We start from the raw sequence: 13,967 nt of genomic DNA on the forward strand, positions 1-13,967 counted from the left end.
ATCTACAAGACATAGAAATGTAGCACTGAATGAAACATATCTTGATGATTTCTGAAAGCAGTCTTTCAAATTAATCCAGACTGTTTAGTCTAAAACCTTATACTGTTTTTGGATTTGATAGTCTAAATGTGTTTTTTGAACTGAGTTTTTAATTACAGATTACAGACAGGAAAGATACTATTTTAGGTAGAGTGACGGTAACTTACAACAGAAATATGAAAACATGGTAAACTTGGGGTACTTTAAGCAGTGTCATATAGGTATATAGTGCCCAGAGATCAGTATAGTGATATAGGCAGAGGCCCTATCAAAATTTTGTACATCAGAACACTGCATTCTAAGGAGTCTGCTTAAAATTCAGGATAAAATTCACAGAAGTAACTTCAAAGTGGGGTAAGACTGGGAGCAAAAATCACTTAATAAGCTATGGTAGCAGGCAAGGCAATAGACTGCTATTTTCAACTAATGTGCTGCATCATTTTTAAAATATGAAATATATGATTAGTCAGAGGCATTGACTTGTTTGCCGTTAGGTAGTTAAATAAAAAAATGATGACAGCCAAACTCAACAATAGCCATCCAGTGTGAATGAATCAAAATTACACGTATATATTTTTGTCAAATTGGCAAAAAATATTTTTTGATGTGCCACTGAATTTCAGTAATTAGTTTATGTGTGGCATGAGATGAAAAAGGTTGAAAATAGCTGCAACAGACAATGAGGGCCTTAATGCTGCAGTGGGAAAAGTAGAATAAACAATATTACTAGGTATCGCAATGACTGGTATGAATACAAGTTAGTCAAAAGACCCTCTGGGTTTCACTAGATTTGTTCTCCTACTTCACAAAGACACATTTTAACACTTGGATACATAATATTTAATTCCTTATGCATCAATTCAGTTTCCACAAAAGACTGAGCTATTTAGAAAGCTCATCTTTTGTATCTAGCAGGGGTAGGGAATTAATGCTTGTTCAAAAAATTATCACACTGAAGAGACATGACATACTTGCTGTACTATCTCTATGGCTTTCTGCATCTTTCACAAAATACAGTGCACATGAGAAATCTCCTAGGATTCTTGTCAAAAATATAAATTTTAGGACACTATCATAGACTCATTGAATCAAAATCCAGGAATAGTGCCCAGTAGTGCATATTAAAGTTTAGAACAATTAAAAAATTTTCTAATCCAAGGATAGCTTCCGAGTGACAATCTGCTATTCTACAACCTTTATCCCCTCTTACCCTTGACTGGACACCAGGTATTCTATTCACTACCAAAGATACCACGGTAGAGGAAAAATACATTCCTGGCCTCAATAGTAAACTCTATGGGTTTCAAAACTCCACCTTAGAGAAAACTTTTGTCACTCATCTTTTTTTCTATTGTCCAAGTTCCAATAGCATGATAAACATTAGATTTGCAAGAATAAGCACTGCACTCCAACCACACAAGGTGCATTTGGTCCAAAGTCAGAAACTGGACAAAGATTATTCGGCAGATTTGATTTGGATTCACTTAGGAAGATCTGAATTGTTTCATATAGCTAATATATCAAGTGATATCAAAGGCTATGTTCATTTGTTTTTTAAGAAAAAGGCAATCACTTCTCGGCCTTTTGGCTAAGATCAAGTGAAGAAAAAGACAAAGGTTTTTAATGACATCCTATTTGATTAGTTCTTTTTTAAATATTAAAAAAATTTTTTTTGTATTTACTGGTTATAGAGAGCATAGAAGGGAGAGAGAAAGTGAGAAAGATCGATTTGTTGTTCCATTTATTTATACATTCGTTGGTTGATTCTTGTATATGACCTAACTGGAGATCAAACCCGGAACCTTGGCAAACTGGGACGATGCTCTAATCAACTGAACTATCCAACCAGGGCTGATCAGTTCTTAAGCTCCATTATAAAAAAACTAACTCAAGGAACAGACAACCCATAAAAAACCATGTGATGTATTTCTCAGCTAGTACTTAAAATCAACTAGTAATTTCAACATATGACAGAAATATATCCTATGATTAATCACTAAAGTTAAACAAGGAAGATTTTAAACTATTATTTAAATGTGCTTATTAACATAAGACTTCAATTTTTTTTTTGGTTTCATTCTCTCATTTGCAGAGAGGGGGTCCTGAATTTTTTTCTTCCTTAATTAAATTATATGAGCTGACAAAGCATGGGTCTCTAAATACTGAAATAGCATTCTAATATATGGTGGTATAAAATGAAAAGTAATGGTATTTTTTAGTTAAGAATGAAGCTACTAAAATCAAAATTTGAAAACAGTAAATTAGGTCATATTTATATTTAAAAAATAATAAAAATCAAGTCCTCAAAGAATCAGGAACTTTAGCAAAATCACATGTTCAGACATAGCATCTACATAAGGAGAAACAATAAAGTAGCAAATGGGTTTTGAATTCATGATAAGGTTGTTTTGTAAAAGAAGTCTCTCTTGTCAGTATGGGTCAGGATAGTGGAAAAAAATCATGTACCTAATAATAAAAATATTCTAAAATCAAATTGTGCTGATGGTTGCACAACACTGTAAACTCACTTAAAATACATTTAAAACAAGTCAATTATATGGTAGGTAAATTATACTTAGAGCTGTTAAAAATTGTTTATAAAATAGCAAATGAATGATATATCCCGTCTTCTCAACATCATAGGAATGATCTCAATTTGGAAGGAATTAAATGTCATGAAGATACTAGCTATCACTAGTGCCCACTGTATGCTAATGATTTCAGAGCAGGGGTTCCCAACCTCCACACTGAGGATTGGTACCAGTCGGGCTTGTTAGGAACCGGGGCACACAGCAGGAGGTGAGCTTGAATGTAATGAACTTGAATCACCCTGAAACCACTCCTCCACTCCGGACCATGGAAAAACTGTCCTCCACAATACTGGTCCATGATGCCAAAAAGGTTGGAGACTGCCATTTTAGAGCTTCCAAACTATGAGACTACTCAGGGTCAGGACTAGGGAGATACAATAATTCCTACTTTACATATTAACCCTGACTGAAATATGTTCCATAGAAAGGCCACACTTTGACATACAAGAAACAAATTCACATCCTATTAAAAATGACTAAAATTGAGAAAGCTAGATGAAACTACCCACTGCTTTGTCCTAGAATAGTGACATATAATATTGTGATAACTTCTATTACTCAAATTATTGAACTGTCCTATAGGTACCTGTATGGCTCCTACAGGTTCAGTTATTTATCATATACAAAATTCCATACACATTGGTAGGTTCTAGGAATATATAATTTTGATGAAAGAGATAATTTCAATATAATGTGGTAAGTACTGTGACAGTGATTTCACAGGGTTCAAGCATCTGTAAAAACACAGAAGAGAGTCATTCATTCATCACTAAAATAGCCTGGAGATATGGTAGATAATCCATTAAACACTCCTTTTAAAACCACTGTAACACACCAGCAGTTTGTTAAAAGACAAATTAACCAGAATGTAACCTGCATCCCAACAGCAAAATACCATTCCTGACTGCAATATTTGCTTTCTTTTATTTTAATCTTACCATCAAACTCTAAAATAAGAAATGTTACCATGAAACAATGCAGCAGGGAAGTAGTCAGAGTATGGTGAGTTTACAAACTTGAAATTACACGCTCTTGCAACCATAATGAAGTACTTAAAACTGTACAATCTGAAAAGTTTGGCAAGTCTTTTCTCTTTTCCCAAAAACTATGCCACATTTATATTTTTTCACTGTTTAATAACCTAGTTCATGAGGCACAATGTTGCTAACCAGAAGAAAATCTTACACTAGAGAATAGGGTACTCACACAGTTATTTCACAGTCTGTTTTTGCAATTTGATAACATCAACCTATACTCAGAGAACACTTACCTGCTTTACATTGTATCCTGCTTTTGCACTAGTTTCAATAAACATAACATTCAGCTCTTTGGCTTTCCTCTCTCCCTCCTCAATTGACACTTGCCTGTAGAAAAAGAAAAGAAAAAAAAATTTTTTTGAAAGATGATATTATAAAGATTATAAACAGCCCTGGCTGGTATGGCTCAGTGGGTTGAGTGCCCGCCTGTGAACTGAAAGGTCATGAGTTCAATTCCCAGTCAGGGCACATTCCTGGGTTGCTAGCCAGATCCCCAGTTGGGGGCCTGTGAGAGGCAACCCATCCATATTTCTCTCCCTCTGTTTCCCTCCCTTCTCCTCTCTCTAAAAATACATAAATAAAACCTTAAAAAAAAAAAGAGTATAAACAAAATTCTAAAATAATTTTCTTGATATGGTGCAGGATACACAGACTAGTTTTAAAATTCAAGCTGCAGTACACTTACAATTTGTGCACTCATGTATTATTCTATATATGACTAAAGTTTTTTAAGACATTTTTTAATGATATGCTTTTACTTGGCTGAGATCATCCTGTACGTTCTCCATTTTGAAAAACTTAATAGCCTGCTATTTTCTGTTTATATTACATCTTAAGTATTTAATCTTGTAATTAAAAACTTGTATAAAATAATTTTTTATGGATACATAACTTGTCAATTTGCTACTATAACTTATGTAACCATCCCCAAATTATTAGAAATATATGTTGTTTTCAAATTTTATACTAATGTAAAAAATGTTGCTATAAACATCTTTGTGCTTAACATTTTGTGCACTGTGGATCATTTCCTTATGTTGGATTTTGTGAATTTCTATAAAAGCAAGTCAAAAGATATGTATGTTGAAGTCTCTTGGTACACAGTATTAATATTTATTAATACTTTAATACTTATTTTAAAGGCATTTTGTGATATATTGATTTGGCCAAAGGGGCTGTTTAGTTTTTCCCATAAGATAAATTTTTCATTTTTACCAATAACTTCATTAATTTAAAAATTATTTTGAGTATGTCAGCTATCTCCCGCTAATGGCTTCTAGTGGGGATAGACGAGGGCTGCTGCTAAATGTCTTTCAAGGCATAAGACAGCCCCACAGCAAAGAATTATTTTGTCAAAATGACAATAGTACCAAGAAACCTAGCAAGCCACTTTGACACATTCAATCAGTCACAGCATCTCCAGATACTGCACAAATCTTTTTGTGCATTTCAGTTGTGTTTTCACCTTTCTTAGAATAATAAAACATAATACACCAAAAATGTTGTGTATTTTATTCCCCCTTCAGTATTAAAATGGCTGCACAAAAATTTACCAATTTTGATTAAGTCTTTTTAATGCATTCTGTCTGATATGACAGCTCTCACAATACAGTCTAACCAAATTGTTTTGAATGAAGGTAAAGACAACTAGGCACTAGAAGAACCATAATATGGATAAAACTAAGTGTACTTTTTTGGTCAACCCATTAATATAATTAATAGTATGTCTCAAATCGTGAGCTCTTCAAATGCAAGATTATCTCATTTATATTGGTGTTCCAAGTGCCAAGGGATCTGTAAACCCGACATGTGAGGGATTCCAGACAGAAACCTTTCTTAGTTTCAGAACTATAAACCACCCTAATGAAATGGTTGAAAGCTAACTACAGTGAGGCCCCAACTGGGGGTTGATTTTGTCACAATCACCTAAGGAAGATTCTCTAAAATTCTAGGCTAATTGAATCAAACTATCTAGAAGTAGGGTTAAAACCTACCAAATTAAAAATTTGACCATGATTTTTTTATAGCCAGGATCTTAAAAGAGGGTATAGTGAGCCATACTTACCAGGTTTGAAAAATTTGTGAGTCACTGGGCTATAGGGGGCAGAGTACTGAGCACCAAAGTGTTTAAAATGAGACATTGAAACATATATTCTAGTCTTTCCTTCAAGTTTATACCCCCCAAAAAGTAATTCTCAGACAAAGTAATAGACATTTAACTTTTCAATCATTTTTATTAAAACTTTTTTTTCTGGCCCTGGCTGCTGTGCCTCAGTGGACTGAATGCCAGTCTGCAAACGGAAGGGTTACCAGTTTGATTCCCAGTCAGGGTACATATCTGGGTTATGGAACAGGTTCAACAGTTCATGGTGCGTGAGAGGCAACCACACATTTATGTTTTTTTCGCTCTTTCTCCCTCTGCTCCCCTCTCTCTAAAAATAAAATCTTAAAAAAAAAAAGTTTTTTCTGATTACAAAATAAATTTTTAAAAAGATTAATCATTACAATGAATTCCTCCATAATCCCACTCTCTTCCCAAAAATAACTAGTTAAGTTCTATGTGTGCTTATGTAGATTTGTTCTAAGTGAAAGAACATTTCTCTCTCCACCACCTTTTTATTTGAACAGAAAAGATATACTATGCACAATGATCAAGTGCTTTTTTAAGCTTCATGTGTTAGACCATAATAAATTCCTCTCATTCTTTTTAGTGGTTACAAGTACTCATTTATAAAATGCTACTGCTACTGATGGACATTTAGATTGATTTTAACTATTTACTATTACAAATATTGTTGCAATAAACTTTTTTTAATGTTCATCTTTTTACATTTTGTGGGTATATCTGTGGAATAAATTACTGGAGATGGATCGGAGTCAATAAGTATTTTAAATTCTGATAGTTAAACTGTCCCCCCCCCCCCGTTATATTAGGTACATATTTCAGTATATGAGAGTTCTTGTTTATTCAGACTCTTGACAATACTGTGCATTATCAATCTTCTAAATAATGGCTGATCTAATAGGTGAATATGATCTTTATATTTATGTATTCAAACTTATCAATCTTTCACATTATGGCTTCAGGGTTTTATGTCAAGCTTATGAAAAGTATTCCACTACTGAAAAACTTTCTTTTAATGCTTTTTTAAAAAAGCATTTAAATCTTTTACTCACTTTAAAATTATTTTAATGAAATGAACAAGGCTCTAACTCTTTTAAATGTGAATAGCTGAAGGGTGACAATCTGGCAAAAGTTACTGAGAAGGATGGTAATCCAAAGCAATGAATAGTACCTTAAAGAAAAATTATTGTAAATATAATTAGGTAAGTTTTTAGCATTTGTGTACTCAATTAAAATACTACCCAATAAAAGAACAGAGGCTTATAAGTATCCTTTTAGATAACTCTGGCTATAAATGGAAACAATTCAAACATACAATCTTCTTTATTTAAAAATGAAGATAACTCTCTACTAGAAGACTATATATGTACATGATCTTCAAATTCTCATACTGGGAAGAAATTAAACTCTGAAAATTTATATGCAGATAACTGATGTATAAAAAATAATTTTCATAAAAGATTAAATCATACTTAAAATTTATTTTGTTACACTGTAAAATTTTTATATTTAGAATTACCCAACTAGACTCAGTTTAGAAGATCCCAATTTTGTTTGCAACTCCCAAAGCATCACAGGAGACACTCAAACATATGCCTTCTTCTCCTTATCCGGCCTGATTAGGGTGTTGACCTGGGCCATGACAATGTCCAGAGCTTCTTCACAGCCTGTTTCATCTAGTGCTTGGCCTTGACACCCACAATGAAGACAAGTGTATTGTTGTATTCTACCTTCTTCATGGTTGACTTGGTAGTCAGAGGGAACATGATGATGGCATAGCAGTCCAGCTTGTATTTAGGCAGCCTTTGGAGTTGAGGTGTTTTGGCCAGTGTAAGCAAGGTAACATACAGGTCATTTATTTGTGCCTGTGGATGCCTTTCAGCATTGCTTTCTTTGTCTTCAAAGCCTTGGCTTTGGCTTTGGCTTTAGGAAGGGCAAGGGCTTCCTTCTTCATTTTTGGCACCATTTTTGTGAAAAGTGAATTTACTTTAAAATTATGTAAGACTTTTGGTCACTGTACTGCCAATTCTAAATGAGGTACCATGGACAGAAGTGGGCTTAAGATTTCCACAAACCTTTGAATATAGTGGATTTCTTGACAAAATTTTAATTAATAGCACAAGTTTATTACCCAAATTTCACCATCCAACTCATGAACACAATAAATAGTAAAAGCTTCTACTGTTAAGTAAAATGGTGAAGACTATTTAAAACAGAAAGAACAGCCAGTAGATCACTTAGGAATGCTGAAGGCAGTATTGAAGCCATGGATTCTACAGTGAATGTTAATATATCTTGCATCCTGTGACTTGAATATGGCTTTCCTCATTTGACTAAGATATCACAATCAGGCTATTCAGTTCAACTACACAGCCTGGCTCAACCATACAATTTAAAAAAGAAAAGAAAAAACTATACTACTGAATTATAATGAATATTTATAAGACTACCAAAAGGGTGTGCATTTAATCATCATTATGAATAATTTTTAAAGATAGAATTTGTTTTTTTAAAACATTTTGTTCTTTAACAGAAATACTGCTCATGTTTATAAGCCTAAAAAAGGCAAAAATTTACCTTTGTGTGGAAACAATCTTGCACAGGAGTTATTTATTAATGGACTTACACAAACAAAAAAGTTTCATTTTTTTTTAAGGACTGAGGTTAATGTTTTATATTTCAGGTTCCCAAACAAAAGAAAAGAGGGATAAAAACTTAAGGATTTAACATATCTATTATCAGAACAATTCTTCAGTAGCATTAAAAAGAACAGGCCGCCTAACAAAGAAATCAAACATTTCATTCATATACACACAAAATCACTCCATACCTCTTATCGGCAAGATCTGTTTTATTTCCTACTAGCATGATGATAACATCACTTCCTCTTTCTGTTCTGACATCATCAATCCATTTTGTAGTTTGCTGGAATGAGTTAACATCTGGTAGAGAAGGATGGACATAAAGATCAGTGTTATTGCAAATGCCTCCCCACATGATGAATTAAAAAAAAAAAAAAAAGAAAGAAAGAAAAGAAAGAAAAAGCCCTGGAAGTTGGAAGGGGGCTGGCACATTAGTACCTGCTTTTAATGTGCCTGTAACATAACTCCATTTTATCTGAGTGTAACTGTCAGTGGTCTAAACAAATCACAAGAATAAAATCCTTAAGGTTTATTTCATAGTGGTTTAAAATTTTTGGATACAACCAAATAAGAGCAACGTACTATTATGTAATTGGAAAAATATTTTTTTTAATGTAAGGACAGCTATGGCAGATAATATGGTGTTACATTGCCACAATATTTTTTTTATTACTTACAAATACCAAACATGACAAAGAAAGCATCTCCAAAAGTACGTCAGCCCATAAGACCCAACACATCCAGAAAATTCGGAAAGCCTTTCAAAGCTTTCAACACCAGTCTGTTTGCATTGCTTATTCAGTTTGTGATCACTTTAACTTGAAGTTTATTAGTTTAATGCACCAGAATCACTTAAAAAAATCCATCTTTTCTAGCACTAGGTTCTATGTACAATGCTTTTTTATTATTATAGCAGCTAAAAAGAGTTTACTAATATTTTAACCACCTATGTACAATATTTGAAGAAAAATATACCAGGTTTCACTTGACTTGGTTAAAGTAAGCACAAACATTTTAAAGCTGCAAAACTTGTCAATGCACAATAATGAACATACATTTTTTTTAAACAAGTAGCAACCCAAAGAAAAGCTTCAAGAAAAGATGGCATATAGCACCTAACAACAACAACAAAAAAGTCTCTGAATGCAAACTTGGAACTTATAATTCTGCTATTGCAATTGCTGAATTATTGTTAAGTAGGTATGACTTATGGTTGAGCAGATATGCAAAAATGTGTAATAGTATCACTTGCTCAAATCAATAGTTTGTTGATATGCTTTTAAAGAAGTCTAAGATGTGGTACTGTCCGGGTTCTTCTATAAATTATGGGCCACTAGATGAAACGATGCTTAATATTGCCTAATATATATCATAAACCAATTTATAAAGACAGTTTTAATTGGAGAGCGTTTCCCTATCAGTCACTAATGCTCCATGGAAAATTTAAAGTCACTCAAAATGCCAAAGGTATTAATTCAGTTTCTAGGGAAAAGGAAAAGGAAGACTATTACTTCATTCTCCCATTTAAAACATTTTTCCTGGAGAGAAACGAAAAGTGTAATTTGTTAGCAACAAAGCAAGTCAGTCAGTCACAGAATCCAGGTGTGATTCAAATGAAAATGATTATCAGAAAACTGCACATTATGTTTTCTCTGCCTTCCTCTATAGAGGGAAAATGGCTAAAAGGGGAAAGCAGAGAAAAGTTGGCTAGAAGAAGTTTTTAATAACCTGAACAGATGCCTTGGAGGATTTGGAAAACTTGGCAAGAGGCTTAAATGCAGATTATTTTATTTTACAGAAATCTGAGATCAGGTTAAATAAAAAAGGACATGTTCTTCCAATCATAATTATGGTGTGGCTTAGGGATAACAGGATACTGAGAAAGCCCTGGAGAGGATTCATAACTGAACCTGAAGGAAAATTCCCAGGGCAAAAAAACCTGGCACAGTACAAACAAAGTACATTGGTACAAACTCCAAAGCAAGTATTTCTGACCTAGCCAGTCTGTGATAAGGTTTGTTATGATAAAACTCATTTTTACATGCCAGTATGGAAAACAAGCACAAGACAAGAACATGCATGCAGCTAAGCTAAAGGTTGAAAAGAAGATTAGAAATGCATAATTCCCCCCACTCACTTGTGATATCATAAACAACAACTGCAACAGTGGAGTCACGAATGTAGCTAGGAATCAAGCTCCTGAACCGCTCTTGACCTGCTGTGTCCCATAATTGCAATCGTACCTAACAACAAAATCAGTCAAACAAGCAACAAGGTCAACCCATTGTAAAATACCTACTTGTGATATCGTAAACTACTACGGCTGCAGCAGAATCACGGATGTAACTGGGAATGAGGCTGCGGAAACGTTCCTGACCCGCAGTATCCCACAACTGCAGCCTGATCTGTGGGATGGGAAAAAATGAATAAAAAAAAAACCAAAAAACAAAAACAAAAAAAAACCAAACTCATACTGAAAAGAAAAAAGAAATAATGTTTTTTAAAGGGGGAGGTAGGAAGGAGGTAAAAAGGAGACTCATGCAAAAGGCTGCAGAGATGTGAGCAATGAACACACAAAATTTCCCTTTTTCAAAAGTTGGTAATATAAAAATTTGCTTGCTCTGAAGGTACATGACTTGAAAATGGCAATGGGAAAGACTTCACAGAATCAGAAATACATTTCATTTTTCCTCTCTATAACCTCTCTTTGAATCCTATGCCTTCTGGATAGCAAAAAGGAGACTTTGTTGATGTTCAAATAGTAAGCATAAAAGGAAAAAGAAAGGTAAAAGTCAATGAGCAGCCCAGGCTATCAGGGTAATGGAATGAATGTTTCTCTGAAACCCTCTCTCAAGCTAAAGTGTGTCTCTTTTCCTCTGGGTCCAGAAACCTTTGAAATTGGGTCTCTGCCTGCTGTGCTTATGTTTCTCCCACATATTTTTTCCCCCAGAACACTGTATATAATAATCTATCAAAAAGGAAAACTATCTTTTTGAAACCCTACCTAAAGATTTTACTTTCTTATTTTATCACATTTAAGAAAGAAAAGCCTGAAAACAAACATTAAGTTCTTTTACCATTATAAAGCTGTTTCTAAAGTTTCAAATTTTAAGAAATGGCATGCTATATATTAAAACATAAAAGAGAACCTCCAAAAGAAAACACACATTTATAAGAAACAGCATTAGATATAAAATGTTTTGGGCTATAGGTCCCAAAATATTTCATTTAAGACAGTCACTGTTTAGGTGATAGAAATCTCTTCAAGGGATAATGGACTAGAATGCAGAATTTACATTGTACTCCAAGGGAACATTCCTAAAGATGGAAGACAAAAATCCAACAAATAAATATACATTCTTTCTAACCACAGTCACTTTGGTATATATCGCATTCTGACATATAAAACCTGGAAGTTTGCAAATTCAAATGAAATGTTTACGAATACCTCAAGAGTGGCACTCAAAAGCTTAAGCAGCTTTAATTATTTCAACGCTATATTTGTTATTTTTTTCCAAATCAAGACGACAAATTTTATTGAACAAGCCTAGGGCCTTCAGGGTTTTATAAATAAATTGGTTTTCTCTCCCTTTTGGATTTCACTTAGGGTTAGGAAGTCAAGAGTGCCAAGTACTACTCACTCTGTAATAGGTTTTTCTCAAGGCCAGTAAATTAACTTTGGCAAGTTTGCTACGTACTTCTTATGGTGACACTAATTAATTATGTCTTTGATCATAGTTTTTTATCCTGGAATGTTGCAGAAAATTACACACAGAACGCATTACTCACTGTTCGATCCTCCAAGTACATTGTTTTTGATAAAAAGTCAATACCAATTGTTGCCTGTAAACCAAAACAAAACAAAATTAAATAGTAGTAGTTTAATGATGGTCAGCAGTTTAGGGTTCAAATGGGAATTACAGTTGTGAGAGAAACAATGAATAAACATAAACACATCATAGACAAGTAAAAATGAACAAAATTTTCAGTAATAACAGCTCCCATCTACTGAGCACTTGCTGTGTATTGGGGATATTGGAGATTCTTTTAGGCCCTTCACACGATCACCTCTTATCCTCATCCATCTCTGCAAGGTAGCTATTATCAGCCCTATCTTTCTTCTCTTCTTTTCTCTTCCCTCCCACCTTCCTTTTAAGACTGTATTTACCTATTTTTTTAGAGGGGAAAAAGGAAGGAAAAAGAGGGAGAGAGACATCAATTGGTTGCTCCCTGCACGCCCTCAACTGGAGACCTGGCCAGCAACCCAGACATGTGCCCTGACTGGGAATCAAATGGGCGACCCTTCATTTCACAGGCCAGCACTCAATCCACTAAGCCACACCAGCCAGGGGAGCTCTGTTTTTGTCATTGTATAGATAACAATACTGGAGTTCAGAGAAGTTAAGTAACTAAGGACACAAAAAGTTTCTGCTGTGGAGTTGGGAGTAAAGCGATTTCCAATATATACTTACCGGATAAATGTCTTAACCATTCTTTAAGACTATTTTTTCTTAGAGTATTTTTAGGTTCACAGCAAAACTGAGAGGAAGATACAGAGATTTCCCATCTGTCCCTTATCTCCACATATGCATAGCATCCCCTATTATCAACATAACTTAGGAAGCTACATTGACAGTGACATATTTTTAATATAGGTTTTATCTTTAAATGGTGGCAAAATATATGTATCATAAAATTTGACACATTAACCATTTTTAAGTATACCATTCAATGGCATTAATTACATTCACAATGGTGAACAACTGTCAACACTATTTCTAAACCTTTCCATCATGCCAAAACAGAAACTCTCTACCTATTAAGCAATAAAATATTACAATGTATGAAAATACCACAATTGATTTATCCATTCATCTACTGATGTACAGTTGGGCTGTTTCTACTTTTTGGCTACTATAAGTCCCTGTTCTCAATTATTCTTGGTTTCTATCTAGGAGTGGAATTGCTGGGCTTCATGGTAATTGTACTTTGTGAGGAAATGTCAGACTTTTCTACAGTCACTGCACTATTTTAAAATCTGTCTTAGTAGGTGTGAAGTTGAATCTTATTGTGGTTCTGATTTGCAGTTCCCTAATGACTATTGATGTGAGCATCTTTCCATGTGCATATTGGCTTTCCATATATCCTCTCTGGAAAAACATCTGTTCAAGTCCTTTGCACATTTAAATTGAGTTTGTCATTTTTGTTGTGACTTGTAGGAGTTCTTTGTTATATAGTGTTCTGGATATAAAAAACTTATTAGAAATATAACTGTCAGTTATATCCAGCCATTCTGTAGGTTGGGCCTGGCACACCTTTATTAAAAATCCATTGTCAATAGATACATGGATTTATTTGTGGATTCTGAATTCTATTCCATTGGTCAATATGTCTATCTTTGTGCCAGCACCATTATTTTGATTACTTTAGCTTTGCATTAAGTTTTAAAATCTTCAAGTATGAGTCCTCCCACTTTATTTTTCTTTTTCAAGGCTATTTGGCTTCTGCAATTTAGGATTGGCTCTTTCATTTC

The 13,967-nt window shown here is 34.0% G+C and overlaps 1 protein-coding gene across 2 annotated transcripts in view; it reads right to left on the reverse strand.

Moving 5' to 3' along the window:
* Window positions 1-13,967, reverse strand: part of RAB6A (RAB6A, member RAS oncogene family) — a 65,536-nt gene that overhangs the window by 21,976 nt on the left and 29,593 nt on the right. The window contains exons 3-6 of one of the 2 annotated variants that reach the window (XM_054576255.1): window positions 12,224-12,277; window positions 10,734-10,839; window positions 8,623-8,734; window positions 3,901-3,994 (exon numbers count right to left, since the gene is read on the reverse strand). In XM_054576255.1, the coding sequence (XP_054432230.1) occupies window positions 3,901-3,994; window positions 8,623-8,734; window positions 10,734-10,839; window positions 12,224-12,277 (366 nt within the window). Of the gene's footprint in view, window positions 1-3,900; window positions 3,995-8,622; window positions 8,735-10,571; window positions 10,678-10,733; window positions 10,840-12,223; window positions 12,278-13,967 lie in introns of both variants that reach the window. The other variant, XM_054576253.1, reaches the window with a different exon arrangement.

The sequence above is a fragment of the Pteronotus mesoamericanus genome, unplaced genomic scaffold (assembly GCF_021234165.1).
Source record: "Pteronotus mesoamericanus isolate MK-2021 breed Mesoamerican mustached bat unplaced genomic scaffold, CSHL_Meso_final contig_33, whole genome shotgun sequence".
Taxonomy (NCBI): domain Eukaryota; kingdom Metazoa; phylum Chordata; class Mammalia; order Chiroptera; family Mormoopidae; genus Pteronotus; species Pteronotus mesoamericanus.